Here is a 23,274-nt window from a genome sequence, read left to right as displayed (position 1 = left end):
TGTTCTTGCAATGATTTAGAAAAGAAACAAAGAATTAAATACACCCGATTTTCCAAACATTGTGTTTTAGAGTCTTTATATATGGTTTCTAGTTCCTAAAACTGTTTCCCTTATGCCACGTTTGAACTTTTTCAGTATGTTCATGGGTATCATTTTAAAATGGAAAATCAGATTTCCATGTGGAATAATAATACAGACAAAATGATGAATGAATTTATACTTAGAGTACTTAGAGTATATACTTATAACCAATACCTATTTGGAATGTACTATTAAGGCAATTGCATTAGGTAGGAATTATTTGATGTCTCAGAAGTAATTTCTAAACTCAATGAGACTTCGCACACTTCAAATGTACACATGCAACAGTCTCTGACTGGGTTTATAAGAGCACTACCCTAAACCCTCACAAGTCAGTATCTGAAAAACAACGCAAGCTCTTAGGGTTACCTTGCCCTAATAATGAAAACATCTGGTCACAATTCTGTCTCCAATAACTGCTTCATGACATTTGTACTTGGAAATGTTGATCATAATATTTCCCTATCTGTCTTTGGAGCTCCAGCAAGGCCTCTTCCCTTCACCACGATGCCCAATGAAAGACAGGAGCACTTCTGCCCCGTCAGCTCAGCATGCCTTTGATTTCCACCCCGTCCCCTTTCCCCTCCTCCACCTTCACAAGACACACCTACACAACGGGTAGTTTCTCAAAAGTTAAACAATTCTTTCTTTTAAAGATGTTAACTCTCTTGTGGCAGACGTTTATATTTGTGTGTTCACAGTGCCATTGATTTCACCAAAATCCTGAAATTTTGTACTTCTGTTCCATATTCCTATAGCATTGATCAAAATGCATTCTGCTTCTTGATCAAAACTCCTAGTTATTTAACAAAATACACACTAGTAATTAAAAAGAAAAACTTTCTTTTTCCTTGTACTAAGCAATGAAACATCTGCTTTTAAAATTATTATTGGCCCGTTTCTAACTGATAGAGTAAATATGCTGAATAAAGTGTTCCTGACATAAACATTTAAATCCTAGCGTTTGATAGAAGAAAATCTTGGAAATGAATTTGCTGAGCATTACATAGAGAGTTTTATAAAAGAGCTGCTTAACAACAAAGTTTAAAAGAGGCACAGATGACTAAAAACTTCCTTAAGTTTTCAAGAAATTTTATTACTTCCCCATTTTCTACCACCAGTTAAATTTTGTTCTGGCAAGTTTCATGTATTTCAAATTTTTCCTTGTCTCAACAGTGGCTAAAAGTAAAATCTGAAAAAAAAAAAAAAGGAAAAAAAAAAACTAAGAAGTTTCTCCAAATTTCCTCCTGTGGAGAAGAAAAAAAGAAACATTTTTTGGCTTGCTTATCTCCCTGCCTGGAAAAGCTTCCGGCACCTTCACTTTGACAAACTCCTGTGTAACAGACCACAAGGCTGAGTGCTCCAACCACCTCTGTCTTGCAGCTGGGACTTCTCCCAGCTTAAAACATTAAGTCAATTTTATTTTCTCTTTACAGACTGAGAGATACTGTTTTTATTTTCCTGGGAGGAAAGAAAAAGTCCTCAGAAAAATTAACATTTCTATGGAAAATCAGGATTTTGGGGGAAAAAAATAAAAAGAAAAAAAAAAGAAAAAAAGCTTCCATCTAAAATCAGCAAGATATACAGTTTACTTCTAGTGCTCTGAGCAGGTCTGATACAGCAAGGGTGATACAATAGATCCAAGATTTACTAGTGTACTGTAAAAGAGCAGAATTTAGCTCACAGTCTTTGTTGTTGTTAATATAATTTTCATGAACACTGCTATATTGAAAAAAAAACTTACAAATGCTCCATGGACTCACTCACTCACTCGTAGTGTCACTGCTAGAGACAGTACTATATGAGAGGCACTGGCAGTGGCTGGCATTAAGAGAAGTGCTAGTACGCCTCTATCTTCACTTAAAAGGTGTACTGTATGCCAGGACAAAAGCACCTAATTGTAAAGCTCCGTGAAATGTAGGCTACAGTTTACTTAGATGCTTTCTCCTGGTATAATAGTCTACGAAGTATGTAACATGGTCAGTGATTAAAAACAATGAGCAGCTTGGAGCCCTTACAAAAATGCAAGTCCAGATAAAAATCATAGTCACTCTCGGTGTTAAGGAAAAATGGATAATGAAATACAATGACAAGTAATGTAAGCAAAAAACAGATCCAAAAATCTACTCCCTGCCAAAATAAACAAGAAGCAAAGAACACATAATTCTGAATTCCCATTTTTATTCGGAGCTTAACTGGAACATATTGGGGACAAAGTGCACCAATGAACAATAAAAATTCAGAAAGCCCAGCTATGTATGTTTTGTTTCATTTCAAAGACGGAGTTGTCCCAACACTCAGTCTGTAATTATATACTTCAAATTTACCTTACCAAAGGAAGTCTTACAAGAGACTAATACTCACTTCATACGAGCAGATGTGCAGCATCACACACCTGGTGAAACCGGCTACAGAACTCGCATACAAAAATGTTCAAGTGCACGTGTTAAAACAGCACAAGCAACAACCTTCCATTAAATGACTGGGACTGTATTTAGGTTTCTAAACCCAACATGCGATCATATTCATTATAATTATAGCTAACTAAATGAACTGAGAACTAGATTTGGCAGACGCTAGCTAAACACTAAAATTAAGGATTACCTTCCCTCTCCCCAGCTGTCCCAGTAAGTATAAAAAGAAATTCCCTCGGAAAGTGGAACACTTGCTGTAATTACTGAAACTACTGTGTATGACTTAGTTGCTGTTAACAGTAAGTAATTGCGTGTATATACATTCTTGTCATAGGTGGCAACTATACAGTAAACAGTCTTCTTAGTAAACGCAGTTAATTTCTTTTATTACATTTGGTACACTTGCTAAAATAGCTGGAGAGCATGTTTATTTTCATTTCTGGAAAGTGAAGACAATTCTGTGGCTCACCTTCAGATTTTCACTCCAAAACATTTGGGAAACATTAAAATAAACCCAAAGGTACAAAATAAACGTATGCCACACTTGTACGAAGGCATAAATATACTTTGGAATGTGGTGTGTCTTAGAATAAAAACACTGCATCAACCTAACATTAGGGTTATGACCCAAGCCAACAAAAGCAAGATAATTCATCAGAGATGGATGTTCTGGCCTTAGCCCAACTTACTGCATGTATTCCACTCTACTGCATCTGATCCATTAACAATCCTGGGTCAAGATATAAAATCAAAATTCAATCCTGGACACATCAATCTTGAATTTTGAAGATGAGAATGGAACAAAGATATTTTACCAAGTCATTTTGAGGGTATGGGCCTGGACTCTTGTGCTAAGTCTTCCCACAAAAATGAAGTTTGATAGCATAGTAGTACTCTCTGAAACACAGGGTAATACTAGGATTCATGATTATTAATTATAAGAAAAGAATGACATGAAAAATAAAAATATACTTCTAAGGTCCTCGCCTTTTAGAACTTCTGAACTGAGTGAGACTAGACCAATGAAATCCAAGCTGGTACACACACAAATAAAAGTTCCTGTCTCCAGTTTCTCGCATCGGAAATTCTGGCCTGAAATAAGTTAGAAAGTTAGAACCAAAAATGTCTAATAACAGTGAGATTCTGTGATGGTCTATGTAAAACCTAGATCATATATGCCCCTTGATGACTCAAATTCTTCTCCATCCTTGTTAAAGTAATGTTTCCAAACTTTCATAGGAGAATTCAGCATAACTTCTCCTTTCTTCTCCCTTTTTTGAAAAATAAAGGAGAACACCTTTTTCTAAGTAGGAGTTTTTCTCTATGTCGATGTCTCATAACTGCCTATGAGGTTAACTCCCTTAACTGCCTACAACCATGTTTAGGACAAGAACCCCTTCTAATTCCTGGTTATGCTGAGACCTTTCAGTACCTTCTCCTTCCCCATTTTTGACTGTCTTCAGTTATCAGTCAGAAGAAAAATAAACATGCTTTTCTTTTTATTATTTAGTATCAGTCTATGAAAGGCACTTCTTCCCAGCAGGTAATTCCAAACATACAGCTGCAATATTTACCTGCAGCTTTAAAACAATATCCAGGCTGATACTAAAGGCATGTTGCCTTTACAACATCTTGATAATTTAGCCTGGTAACTCTCAGAAGCACAATTGCAACATTGCAATTAAAAACGTGGGGAGAGAAAAAGGGAGTAGTTTGGTCTGTGCACTCTTGGTTACTATGCTTGAACCACTGCACAATCACTGTGTGCAAGAAACCTGCCAATGAATACCTGTCCACTATGTTTTTCTTACTACTACAGTTGAGACTGAGGCAGGCAGCCTGTGCTCCCAAAGAGGGAGACAGTTTATGAATCAATAACAAATGATCATCTATCCATCAAGAGGAAAATAAACAATCTCAAGTGGTAACATGTATCAGGCTTTTATAATACAAGTATAAAGGCTCTTAATAGCTTAAAACACACTATATAAAAGAAAAAAAATCTTATCTACTTCTTCCTCATCATTTATTAAGATCCCTTTCTTCCTCACTGGACCGAAGTCTCAGCCTCTATTCCCAAGGGATTCCTTCCCCAGCCTTAGCAGCCAAGCTTGGGTAGGAATAAGTGGAATGTTTTCTTCTAAACATGACCTTGGGCACTGCTCTTTCTTTCAAGCACTATTGCTGGCACCTCTGCTTTATAAAAGTAAAAGCAGCATTAAACAGAAATGAGTAGGAATATATTTGTTTTCTGGTGGTTGTCCAGAAATCCCCCCAGATTTTTCTGTAAGTTTTCACCGAAATGCAGTATCATATACAGTTTGAGTAGTCAACAGCACTCATTTAATTGTTTTACTGGACTCAACTTCAGGCATCGGTGCTTCTCCTTTATCAAGAAGCCCCTCTGTATTTAGCTATGGAAGAGGCAAGAGGAAGTAGGATGGAAACTCCCTAGGGGAAATTCCTAGTACACACAACTTCTATGTTCTCATAACTCTTTCAGCCCTGTGTTAGCCACTGTCCTTCCCCAGGGTTGTGAAGACTACACTTGATGTAATAACAACGCACTAGTTTTCTATTTTGCTGCACACACACACATACGTTGCATGCTCATTTTGCATCCCAGCACAATACAATCAGCTGGACTGTTATCACAGGAATAATGCAATTTACCTAATTATACTAGGATGCTTACTGTGCAGCAATGTTGCCTGTGTGGCTACAGGCAATATTGACAGTATTACCAGTAAGAAATATAACTGAGCAACTTTTGGAACTGTCAGAGATGTATTCTTGTGAAAACATCAATTGTTTTTCATTATTCTTTGTTGATATTATGAAGAAAGCACTTCCTGCATGCGCTGTTGCAAGGGACAAAGCAATGACAAATAAGAAAATCCACAAAATACAGAACATTGTTGACATACTCTGAATTGATTGTGGCCATTTCTTTACAAAGAGATGTATCGATTGCCTCAGAAGTAGAAAACTTGCTGTCAAATCAGGGTTGGCTCTGCGGCACATGGTAACTCCAGGCCACGTAGGGACCTGGGCCCTAAAGATGCACAGATCCACAGATACATTCATCCTGCACCCAAGTCCCTGCATTTTTCTTCCCTTCCAAAACTTGAGTTTTCAAAGAAGAAATGAGAAATTTGTATATGAGAAATCCAGGCCTGATAGTTCAATCTGTCCAATTTGGTAGGTCAAAGAAAAAAGGAGCAAGCAGACAAAACTGTAAACTTATAAATATTTGCAAAGTATCCAGTTTGACTGTGATTTTCACTGCCATGTATTGCCATCTAGCATGACCCACTGTTTACAAGTCTTTGGTCAGTTTGCAGTCCAATGAACTCAATCATACTTGGTAACCAAGTTTTTTTTGTGTAGACACGCTGTAAAAGGTTCATTTTTCTCACTATTTACATAAAAGGACATACACAATTGGAAAGTCAAAGATGTAAGCACACACCTAAAGTGAATTTCATGATAGGTCGCCTCTTCTCCTATTATAAAGAGATTTGACTTCCTTGAAATAAGAAAAGTATAGTATGTTCTAAACAGCAACTGCAAAGAAGTTCCACCAAAATTGTATTGTTGTGCCATTCAGAACATCAGACAACAAATTTAAAATCTTCCACAGAGTAACTGCATCGATAGAGAAACTGTGGAATGCTCTGCTTGGAACTGATTGCCTCTTGCAACTTACTATGTTAACTTAGAGAGAGTATAAATGATTCTTGGTATAGTTATTGGTGGCAGATGGGGGAGTGACAGGGAACTGAGAGAGTTATTGATTACAGAAAATGAAAGATAAGGCAGAAAAACAAGAGAGCAAAAAAACAACAAAGAAACCTGAAGTACCTCTGTCATACATATAAAAATAATGACTCTTGATGAATTTAAATTCATTCTAATTGTCTACTGAAGTCTAACCTTAGCATACTTTAAATGATATGCTGGTTAAAATTATTGTGGGGGGTGGTCCCTCTCTGTGATCACAGGATATTTAACTAATAAATGTCAGTAGTGTGCTTCATTAAGGCTAATGGCTGCAATACAAGTGGAGGAGAGGGATTACATACCAGGTATTACATTCTCTGCATTCCTCTGCAAGTGTGGGAACTGTCAGGTGTGCCCTGAAAGGCTAACTTCACTTGCTGTGACAAAGGGGACTTTTGAGCATGGGTGAACTGAAACATTACGAAGAAGCTACCAGTAGTGACATGACTGTGATGTTATTTTGACTGCAAAAGATAAGACAGATGCTTCTGTACTCAGACTTAACCTCCATGCAAGCATGCTTGGCACACACACTTGTTACCCAAGAACAATGGGTTTTTACTTTCCACAATACTTGTGCCAGTAAATGTGATTACTCAAATACTTGCAGGAAGCAAATGCCCAGCAGGCACAAGCATGTTTTAGTGTCATTCATTTAGAACTTCTGAAAAACAAAGAACCTCAAAGAATCACAACTTTTAAAACAGCTTTCTGTATTTTCTAATATATAGATTATTCCACTAACCTCTGCTTCTGGATGTTTTCAGGCAACATTTTCTTAAGTAGAAGAGAGCTGTAGAGCACATCTTTCTATGTAGGAATCTCTCCAGTCCTAGGCAGCTCCCCCAGCTCTCTCAAACATACAGTATTAGTTCTTCCTGTAAGCTGGCCAAACACATCACCTTTCTTGTTGTTAGTTTTGTTTTTGTGTGTTTTCTTTTTTTTTCTTTTTTTTTTTTGCTTCATTTTGTTTTTTACAGAAAATGTTTAACAGACTTGAGTCTGTTTTTAACTTGGGGCACAAATGGTTATGACCAAGTTTTATGTTATTGTACAGAGTGCCTGAGCAAATTTCACACTGCTTAAACTTGAAATTCTGCATTTAAACAGTCCTGTGATGTTAGCAAATCAACTGGACAATTACTGCTACCCTCTTACCATACTTTTGCATTCCATGCCATTCAGGAGTGATGAGAACATCAAGAGGACTTTTGAAGTGTCTCTGCAAAGGGCTTAAACTAAAGAGTAGTAATTTAAGAATACAGTAGATTCTTATTCTCCTACCAAAGTGCAGGCACACATGTAGGATGATGGAGTGACAGAATGATTATTTATACATATTGTGATATACCAAAATTAGTGCCAGATTTATAAACAGGAGGGACAGTTAAATACTAGTTGTACCGTAATTCTAGCTACTGTCTTCACTTCCTTCAATAGGTCGTACTACATTTTACAAGTGAATTGCTTCTGCTATTCACTCACTCTGAATACCTTAGAACAAAGAAAAATTCACAATCTTTTCATTCAGAGTAAATACACAGATGTGAAATAACCTGCCATTCAATAATCTTGCTGGTAAATCTAATCTGAAAACCTGAACAGCTAATTTATTTCTCATCTAAACTGAAGCGAAAGATACATGAAATAATAGGAGATGAAACTGGAACCCAGGCTCCTGAGCTCGTGAAGTGCTTTTTATTTTCTGATGCTTCACCAGAGTTTACATTATTCTTGTTTAGTTTTTATGCTTGAAATTACACTTTTCAGACACAGTATATCTAAAATTAACTACACATTACAAATTCACCCACATATATACATGTTGTGAAAACACATAGATGTCAGTCAGTTAAAGAACAAAGCTATTATAAGGCATAGTCAACATAGATTCATGAAGGGAAAGTCACACCTTAGTAATCTGATCTCCTCTGATAAGGTTGCCTGCTTGGTGGATGAAAGGAATCCAAGGGAATCTTTCTGCATTTTAGTAAGGCCTTTGATACTGTCCCTCATGGAATCATTCTGGAGAAACTGAGGCCAAGAGGTGACTTCACTGCTCTCTGCCATGTCCTGAGAAGGGGAAGCACAGAGAGAGGCATTAGCCTCTGCTCCTGGGAACCGATGGCACAGCATGGGAATGGTACAAAGCTGTGCCAGGGAGGTTGAGATCAAATATTAGGAAAGATATTCTTTGCTGTGAGGGTGATCAAACACTGGAACAGGGTTCCTAGTGTGGTGCTTGATGCCTCCTGCCTGTCAGTGTTCAAGAGGCATTTGAACAATGCCCTCAGTAATATGCTTTAACTTTTGGTTAGCCATGAAGTAGTCAGGCAGTTGGACTAGATTTTTAAAAGTCCCTTCCAGCTGAACTATTCTATTCTACGCTACAACAAAAACTGTTCTTGTGTGTGATCTGAAACTGAAAGATTCAGCAGGTCCTAGTCTGTAAGCCAGTGTGCTAAATTGCCTGTGACTCCAAAGGATTGTGCAAAGGAAGGCTAGGTTGGCTAGGCTGAGATCCTTACTTTCCCAGTTGGTTACTCTTTTGTGACACTCCCAGCAGGAAAAGTTAGGAGCACATATAAATAGTATTTGATCTCCAAAGCTCCAAGTTTCCAAATATGAATATACATATCCTACTGTCTCGGATGGTATTACCTCCATCCTTTTTAGCGCCCAATGTGGAGCTCAAGGAATTTGAGATAAGGATGACAGTTGAGAGAAGTAATGGGCCAAACATGGACTGGGCATTGTCTAAGAATGTAATAGTTGTGGAGAATTTAAGAAAGTAATAATTGTGAAGAATATGTGTTGTAGTAATGTGGGGGCTTCCCACAGGCATCAGCTCTTCAAGAACTGCTCCCACATGGCTCCGTACCACGGGGTCCATCCCCCAGGAGCAAACTGCTCCAGCACGGGTCCCCCACGGGTGGGCGGCAGCTCCCCCCAGACCCCCTGCTCCTGCGTGGGCTCCTCTCCACGGGCTGCAGCTCCGGCCTGGGGCCTGCTCCTGCGGGGGCTCTCCATGGGCCGCAGCCTCCTCCAGGCCACATCCACCTGCTCCACCGGGGGCTCCTCCACGGGCTGCAGCGTGGAGATCTGCTCCGTGTGGGACCCATTGGCTGCAGGAGGACAGCCTGCTCCACCAGGGGCCTCTCCACAGCCCGCAGGGGAACTGCTGCTGCGTGCCTGGAGCACCTCCTGCCCTCCTTCTGCACTGACCTGGGGGGCTGCAGGGCTGCTTCTCTTACATTTCTCACTCCTCTCTCTCCTAGCTTCTGTCACACAGCAGATATTTTCCCATCTTATATTTGCTTCCCCAGAGGCCCACCCAGCATCGCTCCCTGACTCAGCTCTGGTCAGCAGTGGGTCCCTTTTGGAGCCGGCTGGAGCTGGCTCTGGTCTGACCTGGGGCAGCTGCTGAGCTCTGCTCACAGAGGCTACCCTACAGCCTCTCTCCCCTACCAACACCTGACCATGTAAACCCAACACATGTATATTCATCTCCCACTAGTACTGCCAGTGGCAGTTTAGACCACCAAAAAATATTGCGGTACCCTTAGTAATCCAGTTCCTCATTTGAATGTTCTGTAAAATTGTTTTCACATTGATGGAATATTTTTGAGGGACTGAGGAGTTGTGGAAGGGCTTGAAGAAATTGATTGTATCCTTCTCACTACAAGCTGATGCTCTCCTGTATATGGTAAGCTGGACTGTGTTGTTTTTGGAAGGAGTTTTCTGCAGATCCTAAAAAGCTGAAGAACACCCAGGCTGATGTATTTCACATTTGTTCCTTTCCACACCATTATTTTAAATGACCAGAAAATATTTTTCTGCTTAACTTTGATTCCTTCAAAAACTGGTCCTATGGCATCACTATGTATGTGCCAGCACGCAGTATCTCAGGTTATCCAAAGGTTAGAATTCAGTGGTCTCTTCCTATTCCACAAATTAGTACACAAGTGGAAACAAACAAACAAAATAGCGAAAACAGGAAAGAGATTTGCAGATGACCGTATGATAACACAACAGCTATCTTTGCTAGGCTTGATCTACAGCCCATAGCAAACAACGGAAACTTTCCCATTACTTCTAGTGAGGTTTAGATCTCTGCCGCAGTAACCTAAGCATAGGTCTATGTGTGGTTATCCTGCATCAGGATTCTGACAGCTGAGCTTCTGCTTTTCAGGTAATCTCCTGTTCTTTAAGTGTTCAGTGTTATATACTGGAAATTATATTTTTTTTCTAGGAAATAATCACCACTGTCTTGAGTAAAACTTGACTGGGATTCACTTTACTTGATGCAGATGCCTGAACTAGTGATGCTTGGCTTTCTTCAGAGCCAATACAGAACTGAAAAATCACTTCTAGGGCACGACCTATCTGACCTACATAGATGTCTACGTTTGGATGCGAGGAAGTGCAAAAAAAGCCTTTTTCTTTAAACTGAGTATCAAGGGGTCCTAGAACAAATAGGTATGATTTAGATTATCTGCTCTGTAGGCATCTGTCCTTGATCAGATGATCCCACCCCAGGTGGCCTGAGCTGGACATAACAGACGAACAACATTACCAGTCATTTTTGCACGGTTACAGTGTTTAAACAAAAACGAAACAGAAGACAATGTCTGTGGAATAAACAATGTAGTGTTTTCTCCCATTTATTACTGTGGTATGAAGTCAATGGCTTACAAAGAGGAGGCTTAGCAAGCTAAATAGAAATGGTTTATCGAGCCCTTACCTTTGGGGATAGAAATCTGACAGCCCAGGTCATAGTCCTGCTGCAGCTGATAAAAAGCCACTTCCTGTAGCCGAGCGCGCTCCAGCTCAGAGAGGCTTTGAACGGGAACTGACTTCAGCCGAACACTGCGCCCTGACATGCTGTTCCAAGTGAAATCACCCTACAGGAAATCAAATGGGAAAATATGAAGCATTATATGGTACGCACAGTTTAATAAACATAACCATCTCTTCTACTGCAAGGAAAAACAACACAGGTCCTCTTTTTCTAAAAGGCCATTTTCTTGGACATCTCTAACCTTTCAAATATCTTTGTTTTCCTAAGACAAGCATTCCTTAAAAGGAGTACAGACATGCAAAACAAAAAGTCAATTCTGCCTGAAAACATTTAAGCAAGCATTGTTGCAAAAACACTAGGATTCCAGTAACCAAAAGCACAAAGCAGGAGAACACAAAACAAAACAAAACAAACTTGTCTGCTTTTCCCAGTTTGGTTGTGCTGTATGGTACTTGATCGTCACTTCATTCTCTTCCCTGAGCATACAGGCATATAGACCTTTACAGGTCCATGGACAACACACATCTTATCTCTCCCAGCCTGCTAATCCCACTCCCATCCTTATGACATGACTGTGTTCAGATCAAGATTGACTAAAGGATAAGGTGTTTCACATTTTTGAAAAGCCATTATAATGTATGTGTTACAATTTATACAATAAAACAACATGAGATATGCTACATCTCTGTAAGGTACCAATTATGTTTGGAAATCAAATCAAAAGCTTTAGAAGTTTTATCTCCCACCTGTGATGACATATACAAACAGCTATTCTCTTAGCTAGTATTTAGCTCAGGTGAGAGAAGTAATCATCTTTCAAACGTAAGTGCAAGCACATAAGGAAGCTTGAAGACTGACAATTAACTTTAAGCAAGAATTTCAGTATTCATCAAAGCATCATCAAACAGCACATGTCTGCAAGGAGAGAAAGAATTTGTTTTTCATTCTAGCTGTACTAAAAAATAAACATCAACCTGTCAGTAGGTATAACTTGATGTAGGTGTAGATAGTGAAAGAACTCTGATTTACATCAGCTGAGGTGTAAAGACAAATTCACCAGCCTGCCCTTCATCACAGCATAGCAGGCTTGCAATTAACAAACTTCACTTTCATTGTAAATGCCTATTTTTAGTTTAAACTTCAATATCTGTACCTTCACTGCATGCTCATTTTTCACCATCACTTATAATTCATCTATTCTATACACACGTCTAGAGTCAAAGGATGCCCCCTGACTTTTAAAGACATTGGCTGAAGGATTAGTAACATTTCATTGTATTCAGCACCTAGGCATCCTAATGTATGGAAATACCTTCATGCAAGCCTTTCCATATGATATCGTGAACATGTATGTACCTATTTATATGTACCTATGACATGTGTGTGTGTATTCACATATATAAGAGACAAGATCATTCACAAATATGCAGCATCATCTAGCAATACAGATCAAAAGAATGACACATTGGAAACATTTTCTTATGATGTGTGAAATATATTTGAGTTCATCAAGGAGCTTTATTTCATAATATTTTTTGCAAGTCACTTGGTTACTGTGATAAATGAAACTGCTTCTTTGATCTGAACAACTGTATATCTGTACACTCAATGAATAATATCAATATTTACATGGACCGCATATGCAAACTTTTGCACTAGCACTGGAATCAATTACTTTGAATTTGTCCTTTTTTTTTTTTGCTCCATCACTTCATCCTCTTCTACAGCCTCACAAGCTCAAACTAAAAGTTTACAAGACGACACAAGCCAAGCTGACTAGCTTAACTCAAGTGAAACCAAAGCAGCAAGATTCATGTAAGCCTAATTTGCAAAACTGCAAGTAAATGTTTACATTTTTTAAAAAGCTGTTGTCATTTATAGTTAAAAGTGATCAAGAACAGAATCCACCACCAGACAATGTATACTAAGAAACTAATTCCTTTCCAATCCTGATAATGCAGAAGAAAGAAAACTTTACAACTACAGAAGTATGCAATTCAACCCTCATGAACATATCATGTACAGAATGTTCTACAGTCAAGCTGGTACAAAGAGAGAAATATAGGTTTTTAGGGTAGAGCTTGCAAGATTTTTATCTTATCTATTTCTCTGAGATGAGCATTTTCATAAATAAAAATATCACTGGTAGACATTTTTCTGGTAGACATAACTGGGATATTTTAATTTTGAAACAAAAATTGGAGGTATGAATGGTACCCGTTAGAAAATGATGAGGTAACAGCTTATGAAGACTGCAGGTGATTTAGGGCATGTTCTATTTCCTGTAGAGCACAAAACCAAGGGAGTAGGTGGGGCTTTTAGGAACTACCATAAGTTACATAAATATTATTTAAATGGGATTTTGCATGGACACCCAAATTAATGCTCTTTTTCAAATAAAAATTACCATGGGCAAATCTAACTGGAAGTAACTGCATTCTCTGTCTCAGAGTTATCTTTGTAACAGCAAGCAGAAAGCTGCACCACTGCAATGCCACAGCTCAGTTGTTAGACCCAGCCACAGGAGTTTAACCCTGAACGACAGTGCTTGCTAGCTCCAGGACAGCACAGAATCAAGATTCTGTGTTTGGGACCCCAAAGCCTCTTTGCAGAGCTGTGCTGCTTTATTCGAGCAAATCAGCCAACCCAGCACTGTCTCAGGAAACTTACCCAGGCTAATTTTGCCTTAATATGGGTGCAATTAATATATACATATATTTTTTAAACGGGTCACGTGTTTACAACCAAGCAAAAGAAGAAAGCCCCTGACAAGGTTATGAGGTCAACCACGATTTTTATTCTGGCAGTCTTCAAGTTCCCAGAACATCCCCTGGCACTCACCAGCTCATCTCTCGTTGGCTAAAAATGGTCGGATGCAAACTCTGCATCCTCGAACGCCATGACAGATTGTTAAACAGCTTTATTGCTGTTTGGAATCACTCTGCCCAGTTTCTGTGCATTTCAGAAGGCATTCTTCTTTTACACTTGATGTGTTTGATAAAATCTCTGCTAGGTCACATTAACATAGGTTTTTACTATGCTAATGGAAAACAAGTAATTAACTGAAATATTTTTGGAAGATCATGTGTTAGGGCCAGTAGAATCTCCTCATCTGCTAAAGAAGACACTCAAGAAATGCTTCCTTGAAAAACTCTGTTTTATTTGGCAAATAAATATCAGTCTTCTTTGAGCCAAAACACAATATTTTATGTTTTAATCTATTCATAGATTCCTAGGCTTTGTGGGACACAAGGTAACTTGAAAGCGTCCTCTTCCTTCTAATGCTCTGTGGAACTTTTACATGCAGCCTGTAAATTACTGCAAAATCAACCAGGCTTGGGAGAGGTCCAGAAAAGTCAAGATCCCTTTGAGAAGGGGAACTAGTGCATTTACATGAATCCCATCTGCCTAAAGCTTTTCTCCGCTGTATGGGAGGAACAGGGTAGGACAAACACGGAGAACATTTTCCATTTCTTTCTTCATATGAGGAGGCACATTTCATCAGCCTCCTTCAACTAACAGCTTGATACAGCTCCTTGCAGAAGCTTAAGAGAAGATTTTAAAGCATCAAGTCAGGGTGACTTGTTTTTGAAGTCCATGCCCTGCATATGTGTTCAAACATACATACACAGCTACAGTATTTTTCTCTACTATTTAGACTGTAGGACTAGTTAAAACATGATCTGCGAATGGTCCTTTCATCACCAAGAAGAAAAATAAACAACAGAGAAGCATATAAACAGAAATATTGCTCTGGGATAAAGTGATCAGCCTGATAGGACACAAACTGCTAATTGCAAGGGTGCTTTCATAATTGACTTCTACGAAACCTTGACCAGACTAAAAGCCTTCTCCAATTTCTTCTGCCAACCAGTCACTTCTTTTCCCTGACAAGTCTGCAGCTTCAATTGCATTCTTCTCTCTGGCCCTCCCACCAACATCCAGCATCTTTCCTCCACTGAACCGAGGAGTTCACTTATCGGGTAAGTAACTAAAATACCAGAGCAAATGACTCAGCAGAGGAGATGAATGATTAACTGCATCTTGTGCCTTTGAAAAATGTGTCCGCTTTTCCCATATTTCTTGTCCACCATCATAAGCACATTTTAACAAGATGCAGACTGCAGCTTTACTGATATTCTTTCAAACGAATGTTTTCTTTAGGGGTTGGGTGTCCAGTGGCTCTGAAAAAAACCCCAAGTGGTACATCCTGACTTAAGTAACACTATGCGCTTAAATTACTCTTAAGCATGTGTAGGCTATTCTTGTGTACTTGACCTCTTTCCCCTGAGCCTCCAACACGCAGCCTTTCAGTTGTCTGTTAGCAAAGTCCTGTTCTTCTATCCTTTGTACAATACAAACACTGGTTGACAAATACTGCAAGGAATCCGGAATGTGGATACAAATCCTCTGGACATTACCTCTGTTGCTCACCGTAGAGCTTTAAGCCTTCAAGAGCCATGTGAATCGTGGGAAATAAGAACCCCACACGTGGCAGTTTTCAATAATACAGTATTTTAACGTAAGATGCAGAAAGCAATTTTTATCTTACTGCATTATTGTCAATGCTAATGACTTTAGTCTGTACTCATTTAGGTAAATGCCATTATCAGATTAGTCGTCTACTTTTCATTAGTCTTTTGCTGAAATCCATTTGAAACCACTAAGATCAAAACCAATTATACCTACTTGTTTTTCTCCTACCCTAGCAACACTTAGCCACATGCTTGTAGCCAGATATGGCTCCAATATAACAGAGTTCAGCATTTTTCCACACATAAAGATTATATTGCAAACAGCACTGCAAATATAGCATTATAATGTCTTAATTCTGTTTGCTTAATTACTTCTTTAAGCTTCATGAAAATGCCTGTAATTACTACTTCATAAACCTTTCACTTACACTGGTGATTTATTTCAACTCTCTCTAAAGCTACTTCCAGACTCCTCCTCAGCCATAACCCCTCAGATTTTGACGGTTCGTATTCCCGCAGCACAATCTGGATGTGCATGCACGTAATCCCTGTCTTCCTCACTTCCCCATGGTTGCTGTTGGTGTGAAGCACGCCCCGCTCAGACATGACAGCCTTTCATTGCTGCACGGCCCTTCACCTTCAGCTGAAGCCAGGGCACAAAGCACCACTCCCAGCAGGGCGAGAAGTAACAAGAATGGGGAATAAACTACAGAAAATATCCATCATTACACACAATTAAGGACCAAATGTCTAGTCCTTTACTAAAGCCATCCTCAATAATTACCTCGGATTAACCAAGAGTTAGGAAACAACTGGATGGTGTGTGCGTGCTGCGGCCTGACTCTTTCTGCCCCCCTATCTCCAGATGCTTCTTCTAAGCCGGCACGGCTGGAGCAGCAGGTAGGGTATTTGGTTTCCGGATCCCGTTACAAACTAATGCAACCTAGACTAGTCTGGTTTCTCCAAACACATCAGGCGTCAAAACAGCTACTTCCAAGGGACTGCTGGTATGACAGAAGGAGACAAGCCTTTCATATTGCCAAAATGGCATCTCCGTAACTAAATACGAAGGAGCACAAGACTTACAGCATGACGCTGAAGCATTTAGCAGAAGGATGTGAACACGGATGCACAAAGCATGGGGCCCCAACAATTAATCTTCATTAAGAAAGTCTGACTTCATTAGCATCATTATCTAGGGTGACATCCTGTTCCCTTTGACATCAGTGGAAAAATTATTAATACAATGACTCCACTAGAAAAAGAATAAGTACAGTCTGATGATCTTGTGTAGATATTCAGAGTCTTGCATTAAAGTTGGCTTATCTTAAGCTCTATTGTACTTATGCGTGTTAATGTATGTACAGCTGTTAGTTTTGGCAAAGCATCACACCTCACAAAGCAACGCTTTAGGTATGCAACGCTTTAGGTATCTAGCTATTTAATGGTAGTTAATATAATCACGGCATTGCTACGGACAACCACTTCCTCACTCCTAGCTGCATCCTGTCTTGTTCCCAAGGCTGCGGATTGTCAGCTGGAAATCTGGGTACTCAGGATCTGTGCTCCACACAGCAAGCCAGCCCCTTGGGTACTGGCAGGCTGGTGTTCCCCACAGGGCAGACCCTGTGCACACCCCCAGCAGAAATACTTCATCTAGCAAGACAGCATTAGCCTGTGGCCAGGTAAGAAAAAAACATTTCAGAATACTACAATGGCAATTTCCATTTATCGGGGGAGGAAAAAAAGCCCTTCTAACTTTAGTCTAAGGATAAACAGGGAGCGGAAGAATGAGCATGTTTTCACAGCAGTATTAAAATTGTTAAAATAAAGGGAAAAATATTTCCTGTTCTTCTGTGATCAACCTCTCCAAGTTTTCCAAATGCCTCAGGATACTATTTCATGTTTTGAATAGTTAAAAGCATTCCCTTTAAAAAAAAAAAAAAAAAAACCCTGCATACAATGGAGATGTATTTCATTCCTTTTCTGACATTAACAAGTATTGCTGATGTAAAAAAGGTATTGCCTAGCAAAACATTCGTCCCTAACATGTCCACTCTGTACTGAACTTTTTACACATCCAGAACACTAACGTATTTTAAAATGCATCAAAAAAAAACATGATCAGATTTTCAGAATGCCTTACTTCAATGGATATCAATATTTTTGGAGGAACTGATCCAGAAGAATAACAATTAAAGACAAAAGGGGCTGAATACTTTTGCGGAGGTGCCGAAATGGAGACAGAACACCTTAAAAAGCCTAGATCCAAATGTAGCTGAAGTTTTTCTGGACTTCGCGTGAAAAGATTTCTGTGTATTTTTGTCAGTGAAAAGGAAATAAGCCATATTGCAATAGTCTGAATTTTGCTGCTGGTTGAGAGTACATGCGTAACTGTCACGTGCATGCAGTAACAAGCTACACTGAAGTAATTATACCGCCTGAGACCAAAGTAAAAAAAAAAAAAAAACACAACAAAACAAACAAACAAGAAAAAAACACCACAGTGTTTTCAGCAATCTCAGCACAAGAGATCTAGGATAGCCTTGGTTGATTATGAGAATAAAATTTATTCCTTTCATCAGTTCACGTATTATATTTTGAGAGATTGGTGTGATGTTTTTTTCCAGTATAAGAAAAAGTTTCCTGCTTGACCAGGAATAATGTGAACTCTGTAAGCTAATGGCAGCTGACCCGAAATCAGATACAATAGCGTCATGATCATTATTTTTAGTGGCAAAGTTGCCTTGAATAGACCCTGCTCCAGCTTCTGCTACCAACATAAACATGTTCCTGCCCCGTGTTCACCTGCTTGTGAACCTGAGCAACAAGCCCTAGGCTCTGCCCATGTTTTCCACTGTCCCAAATCCCTAAGTAGGTGGGCTCAGTCCTGATGGTAATCTTTGCTCGATGCAGCAGACCACGCAGCCAGAAGACATGCTGCAGACATTGATGCACTACAGAACTTCCATTCATACCATACTCACAGAAGCACCCATAGAATCACTCAGGTTGGAAAAAAACCTTCAAGATCATCAAATCTAACCATCAAACTGACCTTCCTAGTCCCACCACTACACCATGTCCCTTGGTGACACATTCACACGTCTCTTAAATACCTCCAGAGACTGGGGCTCCACCGCTTCCCTGGGCAGCCTGTTCCAATGCTTGACCAGTGCTCTGTTAAGTTCTTATTAAATGTGAAGACCTCAAATGAGATTTTGAATATGAAATACTGCTCTTTTTCCTAAGCCTAACAAGGTTGACATTAAGCATATGAAAATGTAAGGCCTAAACTACACGAGAAATGCACTTAAACAACTTGGATTAAACAAATATAAGCATACATCCTATTTGTAGCTTTTTTCATCCCGGAGTAGTATGATAATGCCCCTGTGAAACAACAAGGAACAAAGCACCTTCTGCTTTCTGGCTTGTTTTAAACAGGGATAAAGGAAAATTGATGGGATCTCTGCTACTACAGCACAGAAGTTAACAATTTCTGCATCCAGTAATAAGTAATAATTTGACTGCAGTGAATGCTTTGAACAGACTAGGAATGGTATCTGTTTCTATTATATTTGATATAAAAAAATCCTAACAATTTAGAGAGAAGTAAATGACCTACTATTTTAAAGAAAGAATGCGTATGAGAGAGCGTACACAGTCATTTCCAAAGATTCAAAAATCATATCAACCCGAGTATTGCATGCAAGATTTAAAAATATGTATGTTAGTATTTCAGTTTACCTTCTGGATTTTGAGCTTTCAAGATACAGAGGAATTGCATTATCTGACTTGAGTGTACAGCTCTAATCTCATTATGAAGTGAAATGAAATAATTAATTTCAGAACTCCAAGGACTGGGATTTGACTAACAGTAGTAAAGCCTTTAATTCAATACAAAACCCTATTTGTATTGTTTCAAGTGGTCCAAAACAGTTTTTTTCTATAAACTCTGACATTACTTAAAGAAAGGATTTTTTGGTCTAGGGAAAATGAGATTTGTTGAACATGTGGAAAACAGACACTTAGCTTACCTACGTACCAGGTTTAGTTGGAAAGTCATGCTATTTGCCTGGAGGGGTTGATTTAGTCGATGGGAACAAAATACAACGCATCTCCAAATACTTATATTTAGAAGCAAGAGGGCGAGAGCTCTCGGTTATTGAGGTACAATGGAGGGCTCAGGACCAAGCATGCTCTAATCCAGCTGGTGCAGGAGCTGGACCAAGGCTTCACCCCATCCCTCATCAGGCCCGTGTCCTCATCAGGAGGCTATGGAATGCTCCAGCATTTGCTCCCACTACCATACATACCCCTGGCAGAGGCTGCTGGGTCCTTCCAGAATGACTTGCAAAGCTCTTCAGGTGAATGAATGGCCACTCTCAGAGCTAATGTGGGCATGGCTGATGATCACCACCCTCTCTCACCCATACTGCTGCTCACAGAGAGGATATTGTTTCACTGAAGTTTGTCTCCAGGTCCAAGTGAACTTCCACTTCAAAAATAGTTTGTTATTCAGGTTATTGTGCCACAATTAGTTACTGTATCAGCTTCTAACCTGTGCTGAAATAAAGGTGTTATATGAGCCATTTTCTTATTTAAGGGAGTTTTCTTCAAGTCATGAGTTTGTAACATCAACACCATTTCAGCTGCTAGTGACACAGAGCATGCACAGAGCCACTTGGAGGCAAGGACAAGAGTATTTTGAACACGTAGAAAGTAAACTATTAGCTTTTAGGGATTAGTAGGTTATGCTTCATTTGCTACATAATCACTCCACCCTTTCACTTTGATTTCATCTCTCCCACTACATTTACATATGTGAACACTGTCTGTCCTACACGCGCATGTCAGGCACCCAGGCACAAACCTGCACCAGTAAGCCAGCTGCAATGCTTTGGTAATCCACACCCATCCATTGGGATTGTGGTTTGTGAGGAGGAGGTGTTTTTTGTTTTTGTTTGTTTGTTTGTTTGTTATGATCTGGGATATCAAATCCCTACTCACATCAGCAGCTGTTTTAGTGTTTTTATTGCTCTCTTAAAGACCCTACACACATAATTCTCCACGGAAAAGTTCAGAAGGTGCAGAAAATTCAGAAGTCTAATAATTAGGTAACTATTTTAAGTACCAAGGGGTGACTGTGCAACCACTACCACTCATTAATTTTAACCAATATAATTACTTTTTGTTTTCTATGTATTTCCCTTCGTGCAATGCACAGCAAAGATCACTACCTCAGCTTGTTGAGAAGCACAGTTGTAGCATTTTTTTTTAATATATAAAAATACCATGTTTGCACATATGCACCTACTGATCTGCCACTGAATTAAATGCCAAGTAAGAGTTTTAAATGCTTTAAGAAACCACCTCAGCTGAACTGGAACTATACAAACTGGTCTGACTGAATATATATAGCTATAAGTCAGGCTGATGGATTGGCGTATATACCTGGAAAGACCATTAAAGAGCACGTTGATGCTCTCCCCACTGTCTATTAATGTGGAGGCTCATTAAAAATGTGGTATTCCAAAGCCAGAAATGTAAAATGGACCCATGTAAATAAAGCCACTGTGCTGCAACATCAATTCTCAGGAGAAAGGTGCATTTTGTAAACTGCCCCTCCAGGCCAAGGTACCCCAAGTTCAAACTGCGTGCCTGCCAGAGAGTCTGTGATTTCTTTCTTTGTTTTTAAGCAGCACATTTATTTTGGACAGAGAGAGGGAAAAATAGCCCATAAAGTTCCCACTGTTATGAAAAACAGAAACAATTGCTAGAGTTACAAGCTCCTCGTGGGCTGAGCCAGAAGATGAACAGCTCTTATTCTCCACTTAGTTCTGTGCAGCTAACTGAAACTTAGAAATCCAGCAACACCACAGCCAGGTCCATAAAACCTGACGCTTACACAAACTTGTTTGCCAGACTGAACCTATGCAGCTGTAACTGTCTTGCCATCAGCTTTCAAGAAGCCTTTCTGACCGGGATATTTTGCTCACAGATGCCTGGTTTAGGGTCTTCATACACACACAAAGCAGAACACAACAAACGTAGCACCACAGACTTCGAAGCAAGCCACCACCTGATGAAGCCACTCAAATCGAAATCAGCATAATTATACAGTTTGGTTTAAAAATGCAATGCCACTTCTCGTTTCATGGTTTCTTTCCTCTTAGTCTAACTATGAAAACATGCAAGGAAACTAGTCTCAAAATAAACTATCTGAGGGCTCTCCATTTGTTGCTGGATCTCCAGAGCCCGGCAAATGATAGGTAGTGCCAGTCTTTTCCCCAGAGTCAAGCTGTTCTGTTTCCTTTGAACCTTGTTAAAGCACAAAAAAAAAAATTAAAACACAAATCACCACGACCACCACATTCAGCACATACTCTCCATCCCACTTATGTCTACCACGCCCTGTATAAGATTATTCAGTTTCCTTACCCATTAACTAAGTTCTCTTGAGTCTTCAGTGTCCTTCAGCACTTGACCAAACCAGATCTGAATTACGAGTTTGAATCCAACCACGACTTTTTGTAAAATAAGATTAAGGTAAGAGCAATGCAGTTGTCCTTAAAAAGTGTACTGAGTGTCTGAGAAAGAGCCCAGCTGGAGCAGCTACGACTCCCCGGATACCTTTGGCTGCCAGAGCCTTCTACTGTCATGAATCTTAGGGGGAAAATCTGATCTTTCCTTTCTCTGGCTGGAAGCAGGCTGGGAGTCCAGCGCAGCTGAGAGTTGTGTCACACAGCGCCTGTGCGACAGAGGCAGACAAGCTGCGACTGACCTCGCCACTTCTTGTTCCAGAGGAATTGTTCAGAGCAAGCAGAAGGAGCTGTTAGGAAGGGGCATGTCTCCCCTCAAAAATCCCTCTTCCACATGGCTGTGCAAACTCAAAACTGGCTGTAACTGCGCAAGCTTTCCCTATTAGGAAGAGCTGCAGGAATGCTGGAAGCAGCTGCTGCTGCTCCTTGGAGCCCAGCGAGCAGCATTTGGTGTGCTCTGCCTGACCTTCCCACAGTTAGCTTGCGACTTTTTTGAACACCTTTAAAAACTTTCTTCTCAAACAAGCAAACCAGCTGTATTTACAACGTGGCTTCAACACAAGCAATGCAGAGGCTATTTTGCACAATTTGCTAGGAAAAAAAAAAAAACACACAACAAAACACCAAAACTTGATAAAGCCACTGCTTCATAAATAATGTCTGTCACGTTTGCAGTCCCCATATAGAATGCTGTCATGTATAGTGCGTGGGCAGGCAGCGTAGGCGCTTTGTGAAAAACAAACACTGAATCACCAATGACTTCGACTGCAGCTCTGCACTGCGTGGCATTTCAACAAATAACCGTGCAGAGTGACAACTGTGTTTCTCAGCTGATGCCGCTTAGCACTCCATCAGACCGCTCACCAAAGAGAAGCCACCGGCTACAAGTCATGGTGACAGCAAGGGACACCGTGTAATTTTTTTCCCATAGATCCAGCCAAATCCTCTGATCACCACCACATCTAGGCAGGCTGAGCAGCCACTGACCTGCCCAAGGCAGCACCCAGGGGTCCAAAGCATTTGCTACAGGTCTCTGGTTGGACATAGTGGCCACCAGTCTGGTATCACCACATGTGGACATCAGACATCAGCCCTACCCAAAGCCCACAGAAGTCAATGGACAGGTCTCAGGGTTTTCAGTGTCTCTTACATTAGGCATCATCACATCCTCAAAC

General features: G+C 39.9%; 1 protein-coding gene across 7 annotated transcripts in view; it reads right to left on the bottom strand.

The window, feature by feature from the left end:
* ARHGAP6 (Rho GTPase activating protein 6) overlaps positions 1-23,274 on the bottom strand; it is a 162,636-nt gene that overhangs the window by 50,763 nt on the left and 88,599 nt on the right. For all 7 annotated transcript variants that reach the window (XM_050713587.1, XM_035542161.2, XM_035542160.2 and 4 more), the window contains one exon: positions 11,023-11,182. In XM_050713587.1, coding sequence (XP_050569544.1) covers positions 11,023-11,182 — 160 coding nt within the window. The remainder of the gene's footprint in view (positions 1-11,022; positions 11,183-23,274) is intronic.

The sequence above is a fragment of the Cygnus atratus genome, chromosome 1 (assembly GCF_013377495.2).
Source record: "Cygnus atratus isolate AKBS03 ecotype Queensland, Australia chromosome 1, CAtr_DNAZoo_HiC_assembly, whole genome shotgun sequence".
NCBI lineage: Eukaryota > Metazoa > Chordata > Aves > Anseriformes > Anatidae > Cygnus > Cygnus atratus.
The sequence above is the reverse complement of the archived record's forward strand: the minus strand, read 5'-3'. Positions and strand labels throughout refer to the sequence as shown.